Source organism: Cygnus olor, chromosome 3, assembly GCF_009769625.2.
Source record: "Cygnus olor isolate bCygOlo1 chromosome 3, bCygOlo1.pri.v2, whole genome shotgun sequence".
NCBI classification, from domain to species: Eukaryota; Metazoa; Chordata; class Aves; order Anseriformes; family Anatidae; genus Cygnus; species Cygnus olor.
In genome coordinates this window covers 119,589,761-119,617,194 of record NC_049171.1, presented here as the reverse complement: position 1 = coordinate 119,617,194, position 27,434 = coordinate 119,589,761, and the positions used below count along the sequence as shown (strand labels likewise).

At 40.2% G+C, this 27,434-nt stretch overlaps 2 protein-coding genes and 1 pseudogene across 7 annotated transcripts in view; 2 read left to right on the top strand and 1 right to left on the bottom strand.

Moving 5' to 3' along the window:
- The window catches only part of ASB3 (ankyrin repeat and SOCS box containing 3), a 33,095-nt gene extending 31,883 nt beyond the window's left edge, over nucleotides 1-1,212 (bottom strand). The window contains exon 1 of one of the 2 annotated variants that reach the window (XM_040554102.1): nucleotides 1,089-1,212. The gene's annotated coding sequence lies outside the window, so the exon portion shown is untranslated. The remainder of the gene's footprint in view (nucleotides 1-1,088) is intronic. The other variant, XM_040554101.1, reaches the window with a different exon arrangement.
- ERLEC1 (endoplasmic reticulum lectin 1) lies at nucleotides 1,191-14,594 on the top strand. 5 transcript variants are annotated; one of them, XM_040554105.1, is made up of 14 exons: nucleotides 1,191-1,345; nucleotides 1,602-1,706; nucleotides 2,292-2,372; nucleotides 3,224-3,301; nucleotides 3,445-3,508; nucleotides 5,443-5,483; nucleotides 7,910-8,133; nucleotides 10,555-10,684; nucleotides 11,115-11,276; nucleotides 12,368-12,427; nucleotides 12,733-12,857; nucleotides 13,225-13,302; nucleotides 13,506-13,581; nucleotides 14,296-14,594. In XM_040554105.1, the coding sequence occupies exons 1-14, from the start codon at nucleotides 1,205-1,207 to the stop codon at nucleotides 14,365-14,367; spliced, it is 1,437 nt and encodes a 478-aa protein (XP_040410039.1). In that variant the 5' UTR covers nucleotides 1,191-1,204; the 3' UTR covers nucleotides 14,368-14,594. The 5 variants fall into 5 exon arrangements, with proteins under 5 accessions (XP_040410039.1, XP_040410040.1, XP_040410038.1 ...); XM_040554106.1 differs by lacking the exon at nucleotides 13,225-13,302; XM_040554104.1 differs by lacking the exon at nucleotides 13,506-13,581.
- A 5,537-nt stretch (nucleotides 14,595-20,131) lies between these two features.
- On the top strand, nucleotides 20,132-24,986 carry LOC121068700 (annotated as a pseudogene).
- Nucleotides 24,987-27,434: the final 2,448 nt, after the last annotated feature.

The following is a 27,434-nucleotide window of genomic DNA, read 5'->3' as shown; positions in this document are numbered from 1 at the left end:
ATTGTGTTCCTTATTTCTTTGTGCCTTCCAGGTCTACTCTACACCATAGAAGTCGTGCTGGTATTACTCTAAAAATCTGGGGAAAAAACAGGAAAACCTAACACAGTCGAGCCAGTAGAAAAGGGTACATCAGCATTCCCACTGTACACTTTGTAACGCAGGGTGAACATCAGTGATGCCGCTCTGGAAAGGCACACGCATTGCTCCATGTAAAAGCTTTGTCACGCTGTGCTGGATAGCCAGGAGGGTCCTGTCGAGCATGCTGCCGTGCCAGAGGCTTTTACACCTTCCGGTATATGGATCAACACTTGAGTAAATTTCTACCATAGTAGAATCGGGTATTTGGGTGAAACTATCAGGTATTTGTCTAGTACTAGTAACGGTGAGGTGGAAAATAAAGTGTATCATGTCCACATCCACACAATGGAGATGTAAATCTTAAACGAGAAGTTGCAGCCATTCCTGACTCAATTATAATCCCGTACAAAATGCTCTCAAATATTAAGCTTCTGGGCTTGCTCTGCCTGTGACAGCAAGCTTATACAGCAGGTGCTGGTTTTGCTGTCACAACAGACAGGACAGGGCCCTTTTTAGGCCTAGCTGGAGGCAGGAGCTCGTGCCAGCAAAGCGCCTGGTGCTCAGGAAGGACGGCTACAAGAAGACACGCCTTCTTAACAGCCCGCAGTAAGATATTCCCCAATTAATCACAGCACCCTCTGAAATACCAGGTTTTTGCAGCCGACTAAGTACCAACGCACAACAGCACGAGGTCTCAGAAGTCAGGGTTTAACCACAGCACCGAACAGCCCCACACCGCAGTGGGGTGAGTCAGCCACGGAGCCTGCTGCCACACCTTGCTTCCTGCACCTCTCTGTTGGGAGAGGCACGGAAAGGGCGACTTTATACACGCATACATACACATACACACATATATAAACGTGAAACACACCCAAACCCGCGCGCACGCGGAAGGGGCTGCGAGCCGCCCCTTGAGGCCCCGGCCCCGGAGCCCCGCGGGGTGGCGGCGGGGGACCGCCGCGAACCGCCCAGCCCCTGGCCCGTCTGGCCGCGGCCCGCCGCGCACTTACCGCCGGCCGCCCCGGATGTTGATGCGGCGGAGCCGCCCCGCCCCGCAGCCGGCGGAAGCAGACGTGGCGGCGGGGGCCTGTGGCTGCCCGTGGTCCCCCCGAGCCGCCGGGCGGCCATGAGGGGCTGCCGGCCCCGGGCGCTGCTCTGCGGCCTCCTGGCGGCGGTGGCAGCGGTGGCGGCGGGCGGCCGCACCCTCCCGCACCTCAGCGACGACGTGCCCTTCAGGGTGAACTGGCCCGGCACCGAGTTCAGCCTGGTGGGTGCGCGCCGGGGGGCTGAGAGGGGCAGGACGGGCCCGGGGAGGGTGAGGGGCGAGCAGAGGCCGGCGAGCTGCGGCCCCCTGAGCGCCCCTAGCCCGTCCTCTGCTGCCGCAGCCTCCCGGGGGTGTCCCGGGCCACCCTCCCCTGATCAGCTGTACTGCTCACGAATTTAGGAATGTTTCTGGCTGGTAGCACGTTAAAACCCTGATTGGTTCACGGGTTATTTGTGTGTGTTTTTGGTTTTTTTTTAAGCCTACAACTGGTGTCCTGTACAAAGAGGATAACTACATCATTATGACCACCGTGGATAAAGAGAAATACAAATGCATACTTCCACTGATAGCGAGTGGCAATGAGGTACGTTCAGCCATGTCTTGTTTGTAATCATAAACTGCAGGCAAGTCTTGGCAGCATCTTCCAAGTTAACTGTTTACATTTTGACATAGCCCTCATCCTTATGTGATGGAGAATAGCAAGTACTTCACCTCAGGTGACAGACCTTTAGGGTCTTTACCTCTTTAATAGCATAACTTTACCTCTTCAATAGCATAACTTTACCTCTTCAATAGCATGCACATTTACAGAGTAAGAGATATGAAGAAGTAAACTTCCACAAATGGATTGTTGATACTGTTTTCCTATTCATAACCCAAGCTGCCATTCTTGACAGAGCAAGCTGGGAGCTGCTACTCTTTTGCAACGTGCATATTTTTTAAAACCACAGAACTCTTCTGCTTTGACTGTTTTGTGACTTCTACTTGTCCCTTCTTGTTTAACTAAATTACCTTCTCTGATCACAACACAGCTCCTTCAGGGCAAGAACTAATGAGCTCTTGTATCTTTTAATTTTGCAGTAAAACTTTTTTTGAAAAACTAATACATGAATATTAACTAACCAAACTTCTTCCAATTTTAATGTAATGAAATATCCTTCCTTTGTAGGAAGAAGAAAAGGACTACAAAGGTCCTACTCCAGGAGAATTGTTGGAACCTCTTTTTAAGCAAAGTAGCTGTTCATATAGAGTATGTCACTTCTGCGTTGGTAATTTGCATGCTAATCAAAAGGTTTTCATTCAGTCCATTTTAAGATTTAGCATAATAACCTAGATAAATATATCTCAAACTTTATGTACTAATTCAGACCAAAATAAGTTTTCTGTAACTTTGATTTAACCTATATTACTGGTAAAATTCCATGTAGTAGAAGATCTCAGTATACAAATAAATGGGGTTGTTATAATACCAATTTAAAAATGTGGATTTTAAATGCTTACTTCCAAGAGTCAAGCTGTAATACGTGGCAGTCTAACGAGCAGCATTTCTCATAAATTGTTAGAACACCAAAACAAACATACTTCTAGATACTCTGAAAGTTTTTCCATTTTTCATCAGCTGTCATCACAATTCACAGGCTCGTGCCTTACAAGAACAAACCAAATAGCAAACAGGCTGGTACTGAGAAACCGAGAGAGCAAAAATGACCAAATGCTGTACCTACACAAGGTCTTATGCAAGTCCTTGAGGAAGAGAGAGTGGGTCAAGCCCCATTGATAAACAGCCCATATCTACAGCAGTTGCCAAAAACAGGCAGTGCTGAGTCAGTTCAGCTTAGTCCCAGTGGTTTTAGACCAAATTCAGTCTATATATCTTTTTGATTTATCTGTGTAAAAGTTAAGAAAGTTCGTCTGTTGTGTTTATTTGGAACCTCATCAAAATGCTTAGGGAACAGTGAGACCATTCACTGTGGTATTGTTTTTGAAGGTGCTTTTATCCACCTGCTTTGGCTGCGTTTTATTGCTGTAAAAGCCAAAAATTAGGGGGGAAATGTTTTCGGGGGTAATTTATCTAAACAGAAAATTGTTATTATTTTTAAGATTGAATCTTACTGGACTTACGAGGTCTGCCATGGAAAACACATCCGTCAATATCATGAGGAGAAAGAGACAGGACAGGTAGGTTTCTTGCAATTTGGAAGTCTCAGCTGCATTTTCAGTGGCACGTGTGTGTATAACTCCTCCAGAAGAGTTGAGAACCTGTATGCTTGAAAAAGTATGGAAAATAGTAACAGATTTTTTTTAACCTCTCTTGATTGTAGAAAATAAACATCCAAGAATACTATCTTGGGAATATGATGATGAAGAACCCATTATCAGAACCAGGTTTGTCTTAGATTATTTTGCTAATGCTAATGAGTTCTTTTGGTTTTAACCATTACTCTTTGAAGAAATATGCTGTAGAAAACCAATTCCCAATAGAACAGTACAACTCTGTACGTTACTGTTTTACAAATTGTAGTTTTTAAGTAATTTCTTTCAGCACTTTGCATTTATTCATCCTGTGAGTTTCGCTGTGATGTTTAGTTAATTAGATTAATTTGCAATAATTAATTAGGATCGGGGAAAAAAATGCATAGTAGCAATATTGAAGAAATATATGCCAGATGAGTCTGTTTGATAATGTAATCTATTGCCACTCTTTCTTTTTGGGTGGGGAGAAGTGTCTTTCAAGATGGAAACAGCAGCCAAAGTGTGTAGCACATCTTGGGCTCTGCTATTTTGTAGTAGAATGTGGTATGCAAACCCACACATTTATAGCCTTTGCAGGTAGATTTGATCCTTGGAATTGTTGCAGAATGTTTTTTAGGGTTTCTGGCACAGACCTTCAGAAATACTGAAGTGCAAAAAGTGGGACTTCAGTGAAAATTAGGTAGCTGAGCCCCAAACTCAAACTGTAGTTTAGAATAATTTTCTGAATACTTGCATTTTGCAGATAAATTTTGGTAGATACTGGAAGTTCTGTGTTCACACCTGTTGATATCTGGTTCCCTTATGTAGGCAGTATATTGGTTCAGAGAATTCTCAAAATCCACAGACTAAGTGTTCATTCATCAGAGCTGATGGAAACAGTAGAAAACAATAATTTACCTTTTTTTTTTTTTTTTTTTTTTAATTCTAGGCTAGTACATAAAAGGCACCACCATTTTTCCTCCTAAATGTGATTCACTGGAGTGCCTTGATCTTGAAGGGGATTTAGAGCTATTAACCCTATTTCTTTGAATTCCTGTTTGCAACCTTCAGTTAGGTATCCTAGTCCTAAAAAGAAACTTGACTCAGAAACTGCATTATTTGGCTCCTTTTATTAGTAAGTTGGGGTGTTTGCTTGTGTTGTCATTAATCCTGTGCAGAGATGCCTAATTCTCCCTAAAAGCTGCTGCACGTGATGTTTATGAATTCTGTTGTGGGCTATTATTCTGAGAAGTTACAAGTGATGATACCTTAAGTTGTCTTGATAATTTGTCAAGTTACCAGTCTTCTAGTATGTTCACTCTCTGTACTCTTCGCTTAAGTGGCAGATTTTATTCTATGCTTCCTATACAGCAATTCACACTACTTCTCTTAAAAAATAAAATAGATGGAAATAGAAGGTGTTTCAAACCATTGTGAGCTAAATTCACAAGTGTGATACAGTAAACTTGGAATAGCTGAATGGGTGACAGCAAAGCAGAGTTGCCTTTTGCTCATCTAATTCTGAATGGAGTCCAGACCATCTCCTGAAACAGTTCAGAACTAAAGACAGCTTTAACCTGTGACGACTTGTAACCCTTACTCTGTTACTATGCTTATCCTCATGATCATGAGCATAGTGTGCAGTCTGGCCTAGCTTCATCCTATACCTAGTGCACCCTCTGAGGCTGGCTGGTGGGTAGGCTGAAGTAGTTGCTGTGTACTGTCTCAGTGTGTAATTCACTCACTTTGAAGAGAATAGTCAGCTATACCTTGAAGAACGGCAGCAGTGGCATGTTATTCTGGCCTCCATGGTATTCCTGTGGTGCTAAAGCTGGATTTGGCCTGTCACATAAACTCAAAATTGTGTTAAGATGATGCTTACTCATATTTTATTCTGTTTGCTCTGGACCCTAGATCACTGTTTATTTCCTTTCTTTCCTCTTTTGCACCTGCAAGTTGTTAAAATTGACTCTTGACAGCTTATACACAAAGTACAAGCAAATACACAAAACAAACTTCTCTGTATAATTTCACTTTATTTCGAGCTCACAGACTTTATGCTTACCTCATTCTTAATTATTCCCTAGATCAAGAAGAGAAGGAAAATCCAAAAGAGAGTGCAAAAGAGGCAAGTGAAAAACATCTATTTTAACTTTTGCCATCGATAGTGGAGGCAATTTATATATGATGAGATTATAAGTTCCCTAACAAAATGAATATCAAAAAATGAAACTCTGTTCCCGAGCTGCACTCTTTTCACTTTAGATTATTAGTTACACTGCTAAAAGTTTGCTTAGTCTAGTTAGTAAATTTCTTACCCTCCTGTTTATTTAAATTAAAGTTATGCCAATCTTAAACTTATATGAGATATGAACTATGTATTCTTTCCCTATGAAAACAATACACATATCCACAAAGTCACATTAAGGTCTAGTAACAGTTATTTTTCTAGCTGCATCAGAAATCCCTATTCCCTTTCATAAATTTTGGGTTAGAAATGCTTAACAGAACTGTACAGCACCAAATCCGTAGATTTCTCACCTGACTTGATGACCCATCCTGTAAAACTCTGTGCTTCTGTTTTCCATTAGAGAACTTTCCTATTATTAAGGTCCCAAAATGCAATTGTGAGTTACTGACTTGGTAGCAAAACAGTGTAAATACCTGAAGCACGCTGGTGTTTGGGATTAGCAATAGCAAATCTGACCTGCAGATAAACATGCACCTATCTTATTTCCAGTTACCTTTATTTAAATTCTGAAGTCAAACTTTCATCTGCATGTTCTTTGTAATACCGATTTACATAGCAGAGAGTGATATCTCTCTTGCAGTGGATCTCAGAAAATATGCATGCCTGATCAGCATTTTGCAGGTAGTTGGGAAAGCAGACTCAAGTCAGAATGTGCCTGTTCTGATGGCTGTGGTTCTTGGAAATTGAAGAATTTTTATTCATTACTTCAGAAGTTGAGAAACATTTTTGCAGACTTTTTTTTACCAGTATTTATGATGTATGTACACTGACTTGATTTCAGTCCACAAATAATTTAAGTTTGCAACTTGATTGGAATCTGTAGTCAGGAAAGGGAAAGGATACATAACACAGCTGGGTGGGTGCTGCTTAAAGTAACCAAAAACCTGCTGAGGCTAGAGATTTATCTTAACTGACAGACCTCTCAATAGGATTTGTGTACAAACAGGAGCTCTCTCCATTTAGGTTTCTTGAGTAAGCAATGAAATGCCTAGGTATAATTTTTCAATATTTAAGGAAAAGTCAGTTCTTTTATTCAGGAAGATAGGAAGGAAAGATATTGGTACCACTTTTGTGAGCCAATGGAATATATCTTTGCTTACCACCTTTGACCACCGAATATTTGGGTATAGAGTGGATATGTGACTGGAAGCTAAGGAGTGCCTGAGCAATTAAGCTACTGCCACGTTCATTCCTGTAACTCACAAATGTCTCATCACTTCATTCATGATGGAACAGTTGTCAGGAAAAAAAAAGTCCATGGCCTGTGACAGGGTAGCTTGGTTTGAGAACTCTGCAGTAGGTGAGATGTAGGAGGGTCCCAGCTCCCCTGGGTTTTGGCCCAAGCATAGAAGGCACCACTACCTTTTAGCACCGAGCCTGATTTGTTGTGCACTGAAAACCTTTACTAGCTCAAGCAACAACAGATCGAAAGTGGTCTCGATTGTGGGTTCCAACATGGCTTTTGCACAAACAGACCTTTTGGTACCCAGGAATGTTAGCTGCTTTGAAGATAGGAGCCAAAGAGGGACTTCCTAGCAGTTTGGGGAATTAGTTTCCTGAAGGGGAAGTTGGACAAAACATGAAGGAACAAGTCTGAAGAGAATTTACCTAGGGTGTAGAAAATGAAGGAAAGTAGATTTAAAGTTTTTATTTGGGCTTTGTAAACTACCTTTACTTCAAAATGCATTTTGAAGTAATGTATTTTACACCGCCATTTCAAATTTTATAAAGCATGATTTACTTAGTATATATTGTTAACTTTCTGTTAGCTACGATACCAGGTGGTATGAGATACTCTGTACAAGGAGACACCTGGGCTGGGTATGATAAGGGCAGATGCCTGGATGACTTTGCAAGGGGCCATTGGGGATTCTTCATGGCCTGACACTGAACTGAAGGTAACATGCCTGGCCAGACCTGAGCTGAGCCTGGCAGAGCTACTCACAGCTCCTTGGCTCCTAGATTACAGGGTGAACACAGCTGGCTTGGTGCTCTTTCAAAACATTGCACCCAGCTGGCGAGCTTTCTTAGAACTGCACCATCAAGCAACCTGTGCAGAGAAACCAGCTGCTTTTGCAGTGGTGTTTCTAGTCAGACCTCACGTGGCTTGGTGCATCTGTGCAGTGCTGAGCTGGAGGTAATAAACCAGAATGTGTTTGGATGTTGCAGCAACACTGAGTCAGTACATGGGGGCTGGTTTCAATCCAGTAGTGCTGGCTCTGCACAATGTTACAGTGTTTTCTGTTTCAGAAGAGTCAAAGGAGTTTTACTGTGATCCTTAACTTTTACTTTCTTTCACCTAGATACCTACAAAAAATATAGAAGGGCAGATGACCCCATACTATCCTGTAGAAATGGGAAACGGCACACCTTGTAGCTTGAGACAAAACCTACCCAGATCAAGTACAGTGATGTACATCTGTCATCCAGAAGCTAAACATGAGATTCTTTCAGTAGCAGAAGTTACGACTTGTGAATATGAAGTGGTTATATTGACACCTCTGTTATGCAACCATCCTAAATATAGGTATGGTACCCAAATTTTGGCTAACATTATCACTCCAAATTTTCATCAGCTTCTGTGCATGTGCTTATATAAGTCTTATATTCAGCTGTGGTTTCTGGTACAGAACTGTGATACTCATATGTACTTATTTTGGCAAGTGCAGTTTTGCATAGTCTTAAGAGTTTTCATTTTAAGTTGCACAGTATTTGCATTTTGTAAGTCTCTCCTGGTTGATCCTGTATGAGAAGCAGATGGGAAGTATTTTATTTTCAACAGGTAAGCTTCTGGCTCTGTTGTTCCGGAGGAATGCAAACCAGGGCCTGAAGGCTGCGGGCAGACTAAGAACACTCAGTCTCGTCTCTTAGTTTATGATTTCAAAGTCTTTGGGGATCATCTTTATAGTATTTAGATACTGCAAATTGCACGCACCATGTATGTGTGCATAGACTTCAACTACTCTACTTAATTTCAAAAAACAGAAGTATGGTCTTCAGCCATAACCTTACTAACATTTATCTTAGCTGTACTCAAAACTTAAGAAGCTCCTATATGTCCTTGCCTTGGTTTATTGCCTTACCACTAGCTGTATGTCATTTTCATCTGAAGAGTTCACAGTTACAGGTTTATTTGTCCAAAAATCAATTTTAGGATTCTTTTTTTCTCCCGTCTCTGAATTGTAACATGCATCTAGAGGATATCTGTAGTTTTAATAGCTTTGACCTTTCAAAGGTTGTAAGCAGAATTGCTAAGTACATGACGTAAAAATGAAAGGGGAAAATAATTGACAGGAGTTCTATTTCCCATACACACAGACATCAGAACAAGCAAGTATTTAATTGCTGTTCTGAAATAGGCAACAAAGTCTAAAGGATAAAATCCTTGACAGTGCATTTTATACATGCTTCCCGTTTAGGGTAAATAAGTGATGCTCTTATATATTTCGTCCCAACTAGCAATTTTATCATGTGGATGGATCTGTTAAGCGCAACAGATAACACAGTATTATCTATTGTGCTCATCTGTTGTTTGTATGCTATGTGTTACCTGTCTTATAAGCCTCTGTATCAGCAGAATAGAAAGTGCAAGGCAAATTGTTTTTTTTCATGTGATAAGAATGAAGTCTTGAGCCACTATTCCCTCCCAAACTGAAAGCATGGAAGACTTTCTGGCCACTGGCAAGAAATACTTAAACATACAAGATTTTTATTCTCAGACTTACATCTTAGTAAATAAAGGTGGGTAGAGATGGTCAGCTTGAAACGCTGCTCAGTGTCAGCAGAGGTAAGAACAGAAAAACCAACTTCATTTCAAGTGCACTTTTCCTGTTGTGTTCCCCGAAACAGCACTTAGCAGTACTTCAGACACCATCCCTTTACTACGCTTACCCAATAACGCAGTTGCATTAACTTAGCAAAAGCACATCCATTAGTTCTAGTTGGCATTCTTATTTGGTTACAGTTTGATTTTTTTTTCTTTTAAATTGGTGGAAATTTGGATCAGGAGGGAAGATTGAGTAGTAGTAAGACTACTGTAACTGTCAGTGTTACGCTTTTTAAATAAAATTCAGATGAAAACAGGCTTCTTTGATACAGTACTTATTTAATCTGGAGTGTAGTAACTATTTAGGAAACATGTTTAGATTCTTTCAACTACAGGGGCAATTGTCATAGAGCTACTGCTGTGTCTTACAGACTTTTCAAAGGAGGACATCACAGAATGCCACCTTGCTTCTGAAGCAGTGCCTGCATGTTTGTTTTGTAAATAAGTTTCCTCTAAAGAGCACCTTTTCAATGAGATGAGAAACAAAAACTGTACAAATACATCATTTGTCAGTATGATTTTCATTTTGATGTTTGCCTTAATAATCTGTTAAGGTTTATTTGGTGTTCTAATGAGGCCTTCATTTGCGTAAAACAAGGAGAAAGGCGTGTTACTCTCCTCCAGCTGATTTTTCTTTCCTGAGATGAGCCGCTTTTTGTAGACATAGCTAATGAAGAGAGTGATAGAGGAATAATGATATATGTGGAGTGGGAAAAGCCATACACGTCACAGTACAGGAATGTGTTATTTTAATTATACAGGAACTGCATCTATCAGTTTTAATCACTGAAGTTTTTTTTACTTCTGAGAGGGCTTTTTGGAGTCTTGACATTACATTCACAGTACATGTGCAATGCAGTTTGCTTTTTAATAACTGTTTTTTTCCTTTTGAAGAAGAGTGATTAGATTGTGCTGCCAGTTGTCTGGCAGTGGTGGTAGTGAGTCTGCACTGGGCTACGCTCATTTACATCGGCTGCATGGACATTGTAGCTTTGAATGAGATGGTGCTATTGCAAGAAAAAAATAGCTCAAGCTAAACTCAGTCAGAAATTTTTAGCAATCAAAAAGTATGTCTTGTCTTTAAAGCATTATAAGTTATATATCCATAACTTGTTTGCACAGGTTCAGGGCTTCTCCTGTGAATGACATTTTTTGCCAGTCCTTGCCAGGATCCCCACTTAAACCTCATAATCTGGAACAGCTGGAAAAACAGCAAGAAATGATGAAGATGCCTTTCAGAAGGGTTAAGGAGGTAGAATTTCTTTAATTTGAAATAGAAAAGTACTTGTTTTCCTTGTTATAGTACACATAACTTGCAGTTCAGTGGAGTAAGTTCATTTACTCAACTTTGTAAGACCACGTCAGTCTTTCAAATGGTCTTTAAGTTTTTTGAAATTTCATGTAACTTACTTTGTTTGGAAAGAAAACATATCAACTATATTTGGGCTACCAGTAGAAAACTTCTGTAGCCTTCTTAGCCTACAGTTTGGAAAGTTGCTAAGTTTCTGACTCAGTCTTTTGTTTAGCTGTGTCTAAGGCACAGTGAAAGTGGTGACAGCATGCTTTCATACTTCTTTGCACAGCCTGCCTCACTTAGTATTAAGTAACTTCCTATAGTTTATAAGATTTTGAAAGGGGCATATGAAGTCTAATTAATATATTTTTGTATACTTTAATTTCAGGAAGAAATGCATTCAACAAAAGAAGATAAATTTTCTTCCATTCATAAGCCTGTTGCTGTCGGCAGCCATCAACTATTAACTGTGGGAACAACCCACATCTCCAAATTGACTGATGACCAACTTATAAAGGAGTTTCTTAGTGGTTCTTACTGTTTCCATGGGGTAAGAAATTAAGGCTGCATACAATCAAATAGCAATTCCTTAATTGCAGGTGCAATATGGTGGTGGGTTTTTCATTTTCCCCATGAATGCTGATAGTTGAAATTAGTATTTCAGCCAGAAGGGGGACTACTTTGTTTCCTGATAACAAAAGAGGTATTTTCCTTTAAAGAAATGAATTACTAGTAACTAGTTCAACCTTAACTGAAAATATTCTTTTGATCTGCATTCAAGACCTACTTTTGCCCAGTCTTTGCCTTCGATACTCTTTATATGCTTCCATAGGCATATTAGTTTGGGCATAAATCTATAATTTTAATTCGGGTCTGGAGGGTAGAGAGTTGGAGCTTAATGTTCATGAATGATATTTCCCCTGACTTTCAAATATTTAAATAGATCCTCATTAAATAACTTTTTTCCTTGGCCGTGCTGGGCAAAATGCAAAGTTGAAGCAATAGTACGCTTCTATTATATGAGTAAAACACTGGTGCATTTATTGCACAAGCCATGTCAAGTTAATGTTTTAACAGCATTCTTATGCGCATAATAATTGCCTTTCGTTGATAGAGGGAAGGCTTATATACCTAGGTCTATGCTAGAAAGGTATCTTTAATTTTTCTGTTGAAAATAAACTTAGTTGGACAGTGAAAAATGAAAGTAGATCATGAGAATTGTTCAGTGTTAATTTTGTTAGTGAGAAAGGAAAAAAAAAAAAGATATACCTTAGTGAAAGACGAGCCAGCAGCGAAGAGGCATCTGAAGTTTTCACTGTCTTTAAAAGAGTAAAATATTTCTTAAAAAGATGAATAGAGGAGGTACAAGTAGTTTAAAGAACTTAGTCCTTATATGGCTCTTCTACGAGTCGACATAAGAATGAGGTCCTCTTTGCTTAAACTCATCTATTCCATCCCTTGCCTATGCCAATTAGTCTAATAAGAGATTCTCTCTCAAAGCAAATCACAAATCAGCATATCTGAATAAAAGTTGGAGTTTTACAGCTAAAATAATCAGTGATTTAGGGTCAGGAGGGAAATGGGAGTGGTTGTTTTTGGGGTTTTGTTTCATTTTAATGCTGAGATTCTACCTCTCCCTAGGGTGTCGGTTGGTGGAAGTATGAATTCTGCTATGGCAAATATGTTCATCAGTATCATGAGGTACATTTAAATAGTTTTATGTTCTGCCAAATGCTGACTGTGGCTGGTGGTGGGGAGGTTAAAGAATCTGTTTTTGGTTTGAAAAAAGCAGCATCCTTTTCTTGGCTAATCTACATCTTGGGCTTAAGAAGATGCGTTTCAAAAAATAAATCCTCAGTGTGCTGCTCAAGAGTTTACGCAGAGGAATGTAGGTACCACATCAGATAGAGCACGGGGATAATCAAAGCTGAACATCTGTGGGTTTTTGAGGAAATGTTCTTCTGTCATTAAAACAAAATTATCAGCTCAGCCTTTCCTTTTTTTAGGACAAGGAAAGTGGCAAGACTTCTGTGGTTGTGGGTACCTGGAACAAGGAGGAACACATTGAATGGTCCAAAAAGAATGCTGCAAGAACCTACTATCTTAGAGAAGATGGTACACAGACAGTTAGGTATGGTTAACTCTGGTTATGAGTTCCTGAGTTAGTCTCATACTTGTGATAGAGAAAAACAAGTGCCAGGGCCCAGTTCTGCCATGCATGAATATTCAGTTACATAATAAACTGTTACGAGAAGGTTGTATAGATTTTTCCCCCAGTCAACATGCAAGATTTTGGGTATGATGCAGAGGAAAAGACTTTCATTAGTAAACAATTATTTGTTTATGTAATAACTGATATACAGCATTTTCCTTGTTTGTTTTGTATATTGGAGTTAAATATTTGAAGAATGACAAGATACGCTATTACACAAGTTAGCTCTGTGCTTAAGAATTCTGTTCACTATTTCCAAACTTCTTCATTCCAAACTTCTGGGCAGGATGGTGTCTCATTTCTATGGAAATGGAGATGTTTGTGACTTAACCGAGAAGCCAAGGCAGGTGACTGTGAAATTGAAGTAAGTTAACTTTTTTTTAGTAAACTGATGTATCGTGTTTCTGCTTCCTAAACCAGATGGGAAAGCCTCTCTCTGTCTTTCATAAAGCTCAGAAAGCTATGTCCATTAGCTGGGCTTAGTAAAAATTAGATAGATAGTAAGGAAATACAGATTTCATTTTTGTGCTTACTACATGCTAAACACTGCAAAATTTCTGTTTTCAGATGTAAAGAGTCTGATTCACCTCATGCTGTAACCATATATATGTTAGAGCCTCATTCTTGCCAATACATCCTTGGGGTATGTAAACACATACTTGAATTTCCTAAGATCAGGTGTCACTTTGTAGAGGATGTCTCAAAGTCCACGTTCCACTTTATGGAAAGTGTGTGTAGTGTGGTCGCTTGCATTAGTCATAGAGTAAAAGGAATGTTTTTAATTTGATAAAGAGATTTTTCTACTGAAGTGAAAGGTTTTACACTTACCATCTCAGGCAGGGCTAGCAATGCAAGTCTGCCCCAGACAGGGGAACACAGAGACCACAGAGAAAGCCGCAGCAGGATTTTTAAATGCACTGAAGAATGCTAACATCATTTAAGTGTTCTTGCTAACCTTAGCGAGCTGCTGCTCCATCTAGTCAGCTCTGTGCACCTTAGACCTATGACATCTCCCATCCATTTCCTCAAGTTTAAAACAGTCCCTTCCTTCCACTGACTCTTCACAAAAGAAAGATTCTTGTAACATACCTTAGCCCAAATACATAACTGCTGAACAAGTATTGCTTTCTGTTCAATTGCATTTGCCTAGGGAAATGAGGATTTATTATTAGTAATTACATTGTTAATATACTACAGATATCATACACAAAAGTAAAAAGCATTTACCAAGTTTTACAAAGTGATGCTCAAGCCTCTTGCACGCTGTTGTAATTAATCTTGTGATCTCTGTTGCAGTCTCCTGTAAGAGTTTATTAATGATTTTGTAGTTGTTAATATTTTGATCTCTGTGTTCAAGGTGGAGTCTCCAGTCATCTGTAAAATTTTGGATACAGCTGATGAACATGGGCTCCTTTCAGTGCCCAGCTAAAGAACAATATAAGTCCATGAAGAAAGCCATACCCATCAACAACCCAACTGGCTTTTTCCACATTAACATCATATCTGTGAGATGACCAAGACAGAGAGAAGTTTTCAGCCAACCAACCTCACCAGCAGAATTCTCTAAGATGAGGGACTCATGAACCACTTTGTGTATAACTATGTGTATATAAGAGGTTATCGATAAACTTTTAACGATTAAAATCTTGTCTTGCATTTCCTGTCTGACTTGTGTATGAGGTATTCTGCAACGATCATCGAGGTAGAAATTATCAACTTTAAAAAGGCAAAATAGGTGAGGTCCAGCTTCATGTGAGGAGTTCAACTGCCAACAGAAGGGAAAAGGGAAACCAATACTTCTTGCTCAGGAGCCTTCAGCAGCCACTAGAACAAAATTGTTCTAATGCAATTACTTAGTTTGTCCAAACACAAATATTGCCTCAGTTTGACTGCCTGGAACTGTATTAATATCACAATCTTTTCTTAACTTACCTTGTACCCATTCAGCTGTTACTTCTCTCAGCCTGGGCTGCTCTCCAAGATCTGTTTGGTGGTTTTTGTTTTGTTTTTAAATAGGTACTAACTCCATAAGGTTCATTGCAATATATTTTGCTGAACATTCCTCCTGACATGAGTCAGAGTTGCTGTTTTGGTTGAGGAAGCTGCAATTAACAATCAACATCTTTCTTGTGGGGCAGAGTTGTCAATACTAGCTAGGCCCCCTGACTCCCACTTGTCTGTATTCAGCTGTGTTTCATGTGTGTCTGAGTTGTTTTTTTCTTTTTGGTGACAACGCAGTATATCCACCTGCCCTCATAATGGAAAACATTGGCATGGAGGTCCATTTCCTGGTAACATGCCTACCTTGCAAGTAAGATTTTTTGATATAGTTGCATGGAGGTTTAGTCTGCAGGCAATAGATCTTCCTAGAAGTCGGGGGACTAGATAATTGAAATATTACTCAGCAGTATCTGAAGATTTCCATTATACTTCTAAAACAGTTGTTTTTAAATAGGTAAGAAAAAAAAAAAGAGAATCACAAGTTTGGAGCCAACACCCAACATACTTTCAAGGAGTTCCTTCCTAGGGAGAACACTGTAGGGCTGGCAGAAAGTTCCTTTAGTGCTTTTACTAGGTGCTACCTCAGTCATTTGTTTTGTGTGATCACAGACCAACCTTCTTCATACTAAACACACAAAATGACTTGTGTGTCCTTTACCCACAGTCCTGCATTAAAACTGCTAGTGTAGGTTCTGTGCTGACGAGCAAGAGCACTTTGCAACTGGGTAAGATCTAACTCAATGCTTTCAGATACTTTCTCTTAAGTTCCACCATAATGAGCTTGGAAGCATTTTGCAAGGTGTGTAATGATGTATGTGCTGGAATGGGCAAAAGCTTGGCAAGATTTCAGTGTGTAGCAATTGTGCATTTTCAGCGTCTTGATCATTATTACTCGTTTGTAAGCCAGCTATGGGTTTCCTCTTTTCTAGAGTTGTTGTGCAAGGTGCAGGAGTTTTATGACTGATGTCAAACGGAAATCCAACAACCCTTTGGCATATTACTAGTTCAGAACTACCCAGGATATCAAGTAAAGCTGCTAGACTGTTGCAATGTAAAAACTAATTTTACTCTCTCTTACGTAGTAGAACAGAACAAAGCAGCAGCAGGATGATATGGCAATTAAATTCAAAGTCTTTCTTCCTGATCATCTTCTTATTTCTCATGGCTTGTCACTGTGATGGAAGAGAGTCTTCCACCCAGATATTTTTTTATCATCATTTTTCCCTAACCTTGGGAACCATTAAATAAGTGAGGAAAAGCTTCCTTAAATTTTAATCTTGTATCAAGCTAGTAGCTTTTAGAAAAGAGAAGATAAAAGTAAGTGTTCTAACTTTAGATATTTAACTTAGTTTCCTTTAAGTATTTTTACTTGCCTTAATAATCATTTGGGCCCATCTCATTAAGCAGGTAGCAATGGATGTTACAAAGCTGCACCAAAAGCTTTCACCACACTGTGCAACAAGTTGCTTGTATCTGCTAGTAACCCGTAAACGTTGGTCAAGAACATGGTTCGTCAGCTAGGAAAGAGCTGCAGGCTCCTGCAGCACCTTCTCTCACTCTATCTGCATGGATGCTGAGGGTGTAACTCAGATTGAGTAGCTACAACCAAACTATCTTTAAACTGCTGGGGTAGTAGGTGCAGCTACAGCGATACCGACTTTAGGAAAGGCTCCCCACTTCCCTACCTACCCAGCTTCAGATTAGCAGCTCTTCCTTCTGCAGGTGTTACCCCTTAGCAGCCTTAGCCCCATTTCTGGACTGCCATGGGTAACACTACCTCAGGTATGCAGCAGCAAAGACGCATCCCCAAGTCAACACAGAGTTAAATAAATAAATAAATAAATTTAGCCTTAAATTCCCTAATCTGTCTTTACAATGGGATGGTTGAATCTTAATAAGGCTCCAATAGTAGGCAGAAGTGTTTGTCATAAAGGATTGCACAGGTCTGTTTTGAGGTTGAAATTGCCCCATATCTACTTACCTTGTCTTAGGAAAGCCAGTACAGACACATCTTAGTGCTGTGCCGTGCTCTTAAACTCTCAGTGCTCAAGCCCCAGGCTGTACATGGTGGCTGTGTCTCATTGCAGAATATATACAGGCAGCATTTGTGGGGATGGTGTCAAATTTTATCAGCATATATCGGGCTAGGTGACATTAAAGGGAAGAGAAACCACAACACAGTAAACCTTCCTGCACATCCATTTGTTCTGGGCTAAATTAGATCAGAAAAAAAGGTAAGGATAGGTACTCTGCAGAATTTAAAGAATTCTAATTCCCCACATGGCAAAGAAGTCCCCAGTGCAATGGGGAAGTGCAACCTCTTTGACTAAGTAGCTGCAGCACCTCAGCGTGTCACTAAAGCCAACAAAAATTCTGCTGTTCTAGGAGCAAATCACACTATCACCGAAAGCACGTACCCAGTTCTCCATATTCCTCAGCTTCTGCTTTCCCATGCACAGGAAGCAATGCACTCAAAAGTGTGCCTACCCTGTGTCCAACATACCCACAGGCACAAAAATGATGAAATCCAAGCCTCTGTCTCTGTCCTTAGTGGTCTATGTTACATGAAAAAGGCTTCTTTGGATACCGAACAACAAAATGATACATGAGGCAATACCAAATTTACGATGATTTATTGTAGAAATAAAAGACTAGCTTTGTCAGCAAAGTGCATGATTGGATAACAAAGATGAAAAGTAAAGCATTAGGCAATTGTAAAAGCTCAGGTTGGTTAGATATTTTACCCAAAAAAACCTAACAGCCAAATCCACACCACGCCCCAGCCTCCCATTCCTCTGTCAAGACATCTCCTTTGCCAGGCAGCCCATCAGGTCCAGGCACCAAAGGACTACCGCTGACGGGCTCTCCATGTATTTATTGTGTATTGAGGCTGGGAGACTTTTTGGTCATTGGTGAACTTTGTCCTCTGTTTTGGCTCTGAGAACTAGACATGGTGCCTTTCAGAACACGTTTCAGTTCGAGGCACCCAATTTCAATGGAACAATGCAATCCTGTCCCATAAAGAGGGACTGGATGGCATATGTTATGCTCGTTACTAAGTTTAACTGCTTTCGTTCTGGACTGTAAGTAAGTCACTTACCCTTGCCAATAAAGGTCAGCAGAAGGTCTCACCAGTCTGCTCCAGGCCCAGCTGTAGCACTGCTCCACTCCACACTTCTTCTATGCTCACAGAAACCAAAGAAAAAGATCATGAGCCATGAGAACTTTCCAAGTCAGGAGAACTTTTTTCCCCCATCTTTACTGAAAGGAACTACTACACGGTGCAATATATAACACAAGTTATGGACAGTCCAGCAGACAGCATAAGACTTTTTCAGGGAGAACAGGGAGACTTAAATCCACAAATATAAGGAACACATTTTTCTTTTTGACCCTCTCCCATATCTCCCCTACCAACAGCCGATACAGGCAAGAAGAACCAAGATGGGAGGGGGAGGAGGAAAGATGTGCACAAAAACACAAAAGGCAGAAGAGACCATGATTTGATACTGCTAGAAATAATTTACTCCAGCATTAGTTTGTGTTTTAATACATTTGATCCTGGAAGAAACGTGCAATTGAGAATAACTTCCTTCTATGACCCTCTCCCAGGCAGACCCTGGAACATGGGAACCTCTCAGTACCAAAAATGGGGAAAAATAGGCTTGCTTGGGTGTGCAGAAAGCACAAATTAGAATTGGAGCTCTGCAGGTTTCTGTGCCAATCTGCTTAGATTTATACCCGAGATATGATGCAAGTTTGCATCTCAGCCTGAGAGGCATTTGTTTCCATGCTCATTTAAGAATCAGCAATGTGGAAAATAATGTGAAAGGCAGACAGCAAATTTGCAGTAATGGTACCGATATAATCTGCAATTAGTCAAAAGAAATTACATGAAAGGAAAGTAGATTTGTGAAAGTGAAATATGCCGCTTATCTAAGATATTTATTTAAATGAGAACAGTTCAAAGAATGAACTATTTTAAGCCCCAGAATACAGGATTCATCCACACAAAAAGAATGAGCATCAGCAACAAGCACCTACCAACATCCCCTGTCCCCACCTTATCTGTACAGAAATGCTTAAAACTCACCTGTGAGTCAGTAACTGGTGGATTCCTCGTACACAACCCAAACCAGTGTAGAATAGCACTGCTCACTTCTTGCTAAGGCCTGATAATTGACAATTAGGAAATGAAATTTGAATTTTCTGTAGGAAAAAAAGAGTCATGTCATTATTGCTATGTCTTTAATTACATCTCCACTCAAAGATACTAATTAAATATAGCGGCCATTAGACTTCAGACAATAGGGATTCATTTTAGAGCTAATTTTTAATTGTCATTTAAACTCACAAATTATTAACTACCTGCAAGACTGAATGAAGAAGCAGACAATACTTATGTAAGACATCTGCACAGCTGGTAGATTTAGCTGAAAGGAGTCAGTGGCACAGTGTGCAAGGCGAGACAGTCCCTGAAAAGTTTCATCTAGCTGAAGGGAAAAAATAAGCCAATCAGGCTTGGAAATAATTTTCTCAAATGGTAAAAAATGAATGGTATTATTCCTTCTCCCTGCAGAGGGGCAGAAGAGTACATTTCCAGGTGATAAATATCCTATTTGTACAGCTATACAGATATGACTTACCAGTTTTTATCCAGCATTCAATTCTAAGCCCACTGTAATAAAAGAAGCTCCTTTAAGGGCTGGTCTCCTGAAGGCTGGTGCTCATTCTCTCTGGATGTGAGTGGGTCCTGCACAGGCTCATCTAGCCTGCCATGCATGTGCCTATGCTCACAAATATTTTAATGTTAACCTTTCGACATTAACACCAACAACTGGATTCCCTAAATCTGTCTTGGTTCTGCTCTCAACCATGTTGTTTGTATTTTTCCTACTCACTCTCAAAAGGCTTTGTTGTGTGCTGCTGTTCCTCCACAATCCTTAAAATAAGACTGTCTTAAAGATTAAAAAAAAAAAAAGGAATGCTGGGTGAAACAAACGTTAGAATAATGCCAACACAACATGTTGGTAGAATAATTATCCTTGCACCAAAAAATATTCAAATAATTTTTTAAAGTTCGTTATTTCCAACTGTGATTTACTTTCTTGGCCAGCTGAAGCAGTTTGGACAGCCCTGTGCTAAAAATATCGCTCGTCTGTTTTCTCAAAGACAGAACTATGGACTGAGTTTCAAAAAGAGCATGGCTGTATTTAGATAAAGGAAGAAAGACTCGTTAAGGAGAAATAGCTACAGGGACTTGCCTCAAGAATATATCCTGACATGTCCGAAATGCTCTTAATTTCCTGTCTTTTCTGCTAAAGCAAGCTAGGATCTGTCTGAAGAAGGCATGACTTCAGGGCAGTTCCCAGAACCTGATGGGGCAGGAAAGTGCCAAGTCAGACTAGAAAGGGAAGACAAACAACCATGGGGCTTTCCAGCCCCTCAGGGCTGGACATGAGAGCCTCTGGGCTACTGTAAGAATTTTCAGTCACTGGCAGTTACAAAACAGTGGAAAAACAATTAAAAAAATAAATAAATAGCAGAAAAAGCAAAGCAGATGACAGTGCTCAACATCTTGTGCAATCTCTGTTGACTCCCCATCTGCTGACATCCTGAAGCGAAGTACACACTTTTCAGGGTAGCACTACAAATACTAAGAAAACCTCCTACTATTTTTCCCTAGCTAAAGTGCACAAGAGGTACAATTGCTCTGTTTGTGAACATAAGGTCTCACATGCTGAAAGTCGTCCTGCACTTAAAAGAGCCCAGAAGATCTCACCAGCCAGGAAACAACAACTCATGTTACAGGAGCAGATCAGTTTTGTCATTGTGCTCAGGTGCTTTCAGCCCCTTCCTGTGCTGCTCAAGCAGGAGTGAAGCTTCCAGTTGCCCATCAGCAGTGGGACCAGCTCTTGTATTTTCAATTGTAAGTCTAATGACACTTTTTCTCCCCCCCCACCCAGGAAAGCTGAAAACAGTGCAGCAGGACATCTATTACAGAACGTCCTCACGGTCAGAGATGGTTCTCATCCCTACCTTTTCTGTAACTTTGCAGCAAGCAGCCAAAAGCCCAGTGGTTAACTTGTGACAGCACTGCTCACAGCAGACTCTAAGCCTTAAAACAAGCTACTTCCATACCTTGTTTTCCCCTCAGCAACCGGCTCTCACCAGCAGGAAGATTTCTCACCGTGGGAGGGGAGAACACCTCAGTCAGGGCACAGGGAGAACAGACAGCCGCCCCCACAGCCTGACACGCCCCGCTGTCGGCACTACAAAAGCATGGCTCCAGAGACTAGTAGCAGGGAAAGGCACTGGAAGTGTGAGGTAGCCATCAACTGTCTTTCATCCTTAGAAGCTGGAAGGCGTTGAACGCGCCAGGCTCGCTTACCGGCACGGCGGCGGAGGCACAAGGTAGGGCTGCAGGGTGCTCTGGTGGGGCTGGTGCTGGCTGAGGACAGGCTGGAAGGTCTGTGGCTTCCCTCTCCTTCCTTCTTCTCAGTTAATCGTGAGAATCTGAGTCTGGTGGACAGCAAAAGGGATTAGGATAAAGCTAAATTGCTCACCTAATGGTGTGCATCTGCATTTTCATGTAACAAATACAAGATATGGAAGTGCATGAAGCAGTGTCAGGAAGCTACCAGGAGAGACTCAGGGCAGGAGAGGAGGTGAGGGGTGATACTGCCATGCAAGGGGAAGTCTTCAAGGATGAGCGGGTATGCAGGCAGTGACCTCTCCTGGAGCAGGGCGCCACATACAAACCTCTGGAATTCATCTTCAGAGCAAACTTACTCTTCTCCTTACTCCAACAGGTAAGGCTAAATAGATGTTCAGTGGTCAATTCCTGGTGGAGAGCAAAGCACCAAGTGCTACAGGGGATGTGATCACAAGACAGGCGATCACACAGCTACACAGAGCTCCCTGTCACTTGCTCTTGAACATGCAACTTAAATGACTGAACGGGTTTCAGCTTTGCTCAGTTGTTGTGTGCCATGACGAGAAGCATAAAACCCTCAAGCAGCATTTATGAAAGTGCAGTTCAGATAATGCAATGGGAAGATGTTTTACAAAGGCCACTTACTACCTATCTAGGGAGGGGGAAATGGAATTAAAAAAAAATAGAAAATGCTCAGAGTCATTACAGTGAACTGAAATGAATAGTATGCTCCTTCAAATCATTCTCTGACACTGTCTTTCAGTATTGCCTCTTGAAAGTAACAACGAAGCAAGATACTTTTTTTGTGTGTGTGTAGATAACAAGGCATTCATAGATACAACTAATGAAATAATTTCTGTACTTTTTACTAAGTTATTTATTTATTACTTATTTAAAGCATACTTGGTTATGCAAGGTAGAACATATTATAATGATGGATTTTAAATTTCTTTTCTCTAGGATGGGGATCCTTATCAGAAGTCTTAATTTCTACTTCACTTCTTTCTTATTCAGCAGAGCAAATGGCTTCCTAACTTGGAGAACACCTACTGAGTCTGCCTTCCCATTTTATAACTACTCATACTTAAATCTCTCTTCTGGATCAGAAGCACAAGCTCCCAAAATGGCAAGAGCTCTCAACTTCTCACACAACATAATTGAAAAAATAACCAAGAGAGACTTTGAAGCTTTTGATGCACTGGAAGTTTTAGACCTTTCCTACAATCGGATTAAGGACATTGAACCCGGCACATTTGAGACTATGCTCAGCCTTGTTTCTGTGAATTTAACTTTTAATGATAAGAAACTTCTTGTATCTGGTCTTGCACCTCACCTGAAACTCTTAGCAACTAGCAGAGACTCTGAAAAATGAACAGAGGCTGCTCTGGAGCCTCCTGCATCAGCTGAAGAGCTGCCACATTCAGGAAGTCCACCTCACCTGCAAAAGGTTAATATGAGGCTCAGACGAAGTACAAGGCATCTTCGAAGAGCAGAGGAAAACACAACGGTCTCTCCAACAGCCACACTGAGGCCTAACCACTGTGGACTATCAATAAATGGGACACTTGATCTGTCAAAGAGCAAACTGTCCAAGGAAGAGCTGATGGAAAAACTAGATCCAGACCTCTGGACGGTGTTTTGGAGCTTGACATTAGTCACAATGACCTGGAAATGGATCTTCTATCGCTATTCATCCTGTTTTTGCCAATGAAAAATGTACAGTCTATTGATGCCAGTTACAACAACATAACAATTGACAATATAGATGTGGAAGCAATCTGTCGCTTCCCGTTCAGCAACCTTTCTTTTGTAAATATTAGCAACAATCCCCTAAACAACTTGGAACGATATGCCTCCCTCCAACCATCACAGTAATTGATTTGTTCTTCACAAATATAAGTGTAATACCTCAAAATTTTGCTAAAAAGCTATTTAACTTAGAAAATATGTATGTTCAAGGAAATCACTTCATATACACTGTACATCCAAAACCCACCAATACAGCCCCAAAGTTTGCCCCTGGAACTGTACATATTAGTGCAATTTCATTTGTCAGAAACCAGGCTGGTACACCCATCGAAAGCCTTCCAGAAAAAGTAAAACACCTGAAAATCTCCAACTGCTCCATTGTAGAACTTCCAGAATGGTTTGCCAACAGAATGCAAGAATTACTCTTTTTGGATCTCAGCAGCAATCGGATTTCCATGCTTCCTGACTTACCTATCTCCCTGCAGCACCTTGACATAAGTAACAGCGATATTAAATTAATACCCCCTAGTTTTAAATCTCTCTCCAACTTAACAGTATTTAATATTCAAAATAACAAGGTTACAGATATGCATCCTGAATACTTCCCATTGACTTTAACAAAATGTGATATTAGTAAAAATAAGTTGAATGTATTGTCATTAACCAAAACCATAGGGAAACTTGAATTCCTTAATGTCTCTAGAAACCTAATAACCAGACTGGAACCCACCAGCCAACTTCGTTTGCTCACTAATCTGGATGGTAGTCACAATCTAATTTCAGAACTCCCTGATCGCTTTGGGAAATCTCTCCCAATGCTGAAATATTTTATCAGGGAATAAGATCTCTTTCCTACAGCGTGGCTCTCTCCCAGTTTCTCTGATGGAGTTGGACATTAGCAACAATGCCATTACAACCATAGTGGAGGACACTTTCAGACAGTTAACAAGTTTGAGCATTTTGACTGTTCAAGGTAAACATTTTTTTTTGTAACTGTGACTTGTACTGGTTTGTAAATGTCTACATCCATACCCCATACTTGCAGATAAATGGCAAAGAAAATCTCAGGTGCAGCTTTCCACCTGACAGACGGGGCTCGTTGGTGGAGGGCAGTAATCTCACACTTCTGCACTGCTCCCTGGGCATTCAGATGGCCATCACAGCTTGTGTTGCCGTTCTGGTTGTTTTGGTGTTGACAGGCTTATGTTAGTGTTTTGATGGGCTGTGGTACGTGAGAATGGGTTGGTACTGGTGTATGGCAAAGAGGAAGCAGTACAAGAAGAGGCCAGAAAACAAGCCCTTTGATGCCTTCATTTCATACAGTGAACATGATGCACATTGGACGAAAGAGAATCTCCTGGAAAGACTGGAAACTGACGGATTCAAAATATGTTATCACGAGAGAGATTTCAAACCAGGATATCCTGTCCTTGGCAACATTTTTTACTGCATAGAGAACAGCCATAAAGTCCTTTTTGTTCTCTCTCCCAGTTTTGTAAACAGCTGGTGGTGTCAGTATGAACTGTATTTTGCTGGACACCAGGTCCCGAATGAAAATCAGGATTCCCTCATTATGATCGTGCTGGAAGACCTCCCACTCAACAGCATGCCACAGAAGTTCAGCAAACTCGGAAAACTACTGAAAAGAAAAACCTACTTAAAATGGAGCCCTGAAGAACACAAACAGAAAATTTTCTGGCATCAGCTAGCAGCTGTCCTAAAAACAACAAATGAACGATTTGTTGTGAGAGCAGAAAATGGATCCACTCAAGATATGTGTGAGATGGAATGAGATACAAGAACTTGTAAAGATTGTGCCTGGAAAGCCTGCAGTCAAATAAAAGTGTTTCTATGATTACCTTCTGCAAAGCCTGCTGTGTTGCAACTGGGGTATGTCTCCGATCAATCCCATGGGAAGTTACTAACAGTTTTGTAGGGTGCACATTATTCAGCCTGAAAAAATAATCCATTATCCAAAGGGCTGAGATCCCAGCACTGATGAAGAGCCTTTCATTTCTGCTTGTTTGATTTTCTTCAGCTATTTCTAGCATTTCTTAAAATGTTGTGGATGTCACCTGAAAGGAAGAACAGCTTGAGTCACACTACATATCCTAAATATCTTTTGGAGATTATTGCAGAAATAATGAAAAGTGGTGACATTCAAAGACAAGGACGTAGTTCAGATTCTGTTCTAGTACAGCTTCAGATATAGAGCACACTATGTCTACGTACAAGAAAGACACAAACTACAGTAGTAGACAGGTAAAACTTTCCTTCTGTGGTTTAGCAAGAAAAGATTAAAGACTTACTTAATGTAGCCATCCAAGAGATGCAAATCCACAGTGCTGTATCATTTGGTTACATGGTGGAAGAGGACAGACCTAAATCCTTTATAATTGCAGATTAACATGTACAACCAGATGATCAAGAAAGAGCTAGCCAAGTGTGTCAGTCTCTACTGCTAAATAACTGGTGTGTGCTTTATTTAAACAGTGTTATCGCAAACCTCTGAACAATAAGCAAAAAAAATCTGTATAATATTTAGATTTAAGAAAGTTTCACTTGACACAACCAGCCTAATCCATTTCAAATGGAATCACTGCTGTCTCTGCATAGTCGCTATCATCACCAACTGCTACTTAATTTTTATTTGGGGAAAAAAAAATCAGCTGATCTAACTCCTACATTGAAGTGAAATCAACAAACCACGACAGTAAATAAGTATCAGATGAGAACAAACCATTTAGTGTACCACAACCTGGATTCATTCATAAGATGAGCAAATCCAAATAACTTATCTTTACCTGGTCTAGTACCACATGTGTGACAGTGGCCAACACCAGTGACTTCAGAAGATGCTGAAAAATGCACTGAAAATGTATATTGGAAAACCTATTCCACCACGATGGCTTCACCCTAACCCCACAAATCAAGAATGCTTTAATTCCTGGAGTAAACATTTCATATCCATTCTAAACTGTGTTGGCATTAACTATCAGGTTCCTGGATAGTCATACTACCCACATGAAGTTCCTGTTAAACCTTCCTCTTTTTTTCTTAATAGTTCTGCAGCAAGGAGGTCCATAGCATACATACGGGCAGCAAGAGAAGTGCAGCGCATTATCAGTCTTAGAATTTTCTACTTCCATATTCCCAAGATACTTTCTTGCTCATGTATGGATCGCCCTAACTACAGACCTACTTTTTCTAAACTGTTCAGTATTCAGATACTTACGTTACTTACTCTCTTACACATCTCCTCTCTTCTCAGTCTCTCTTCCCATACACTTTCCATCTTTTTCCAGCACTCTGTTGCTTCCAATTAATTGCCTTTTTATATTTTAACTTCACACTTCGCAGTCATGTTTTATGCTATACTGGTTCTGTGCTCAGCAGAAGATGGTACTAATACTACAAAGGGAATAAAGGGAAAAAAAAGAAAAGATACACCACAGAAGAGTCTAAAGCAAGTAATTTTTATCATATAAATGATTACTTGGGTTTAGATCATACTTCAAAGAAGTCATGGCTACCTGTTTTCAAAATCAAATCACTCCTTTTTACTACATTCATAAATCTCCCCCAGAAGTTAATAAAGAGAATTGAAAAATTAATTGGATATTGTTCCTACCACAGATTGAAGTTGTTACACTTTCCTATCTGACACTATAAACTTATTAACACGTTGGTTGTTTAAAGGGCACAACTGGCACCAGGGGCTAAACAGAAGAACAATATTGCACAGTGTTTTTGAGGAGCTTCATTTCGTTTGTCTTAATCACACATCACACAAAAGCAGTAAAACCTTCTATCCTAAAGCTGTACCTTCTTCCCTTCATTCCCATGAGTACTCAACACAAATTACTTTTGTGAATAAGGTAAGGAGGATTTAATTTTCTATCATGTGATGAAGTTCATGTGATCCAAAACAAATGCACAGTATGGAATTGGGCACACATGCTGCAAACTCAAAAACTGCTTAGTATGTCAAAACCAGTCCTAACGCACATCTTTAACTCCCACAAGGTACGTACAGGACCCCACCTCGCAACCACTTCTGGGGCCCTGCCCTATACTCTTTCCAATCTGAAATTGTAATTTCTGTTAAGGAAACAAATCCCACATATTTTTTCCCCCAGATTAGGACGTTCTGTACTGAAGACAAATGCAAAGACAAAAAGGAAAACAAAACAAAACAACAACAACAAAAAAGACAGATCTTTTAGTTATCTTTTGTAATTACTTTAGTAAGAACCATGTTATTAGTTTATAGAGAAAAATATCTGGGCAGAGAGAAAAGACTTATTGAA

Excerpts from the sequence above, each read along its gene's own strand:
- ERLEC1 (XM_040554104.1), top strand. The coding sequence starts at position 1,205 with ATGAGGGGCTGCCGGCCCCGGGCGCTGCTCTGCGGCCTCCTGGCGGCG. Across the intron at positions 1,346-1,601 it reads CCGGCACCGAGTTCAGCCTG|CCTACAACTGGTGTCCTGTA; the intron begins GTGGGTGCGCGC and ends TTTTTTTTTAAG. Across the intron at positions 13,303-14,295 it reads CAGGTGACTGTGAAATTGAA|GTGGAGTCTCCAGTCATCTG; the intron begins GTAAGTTAACTT and ends TCTGTGTTCAAG.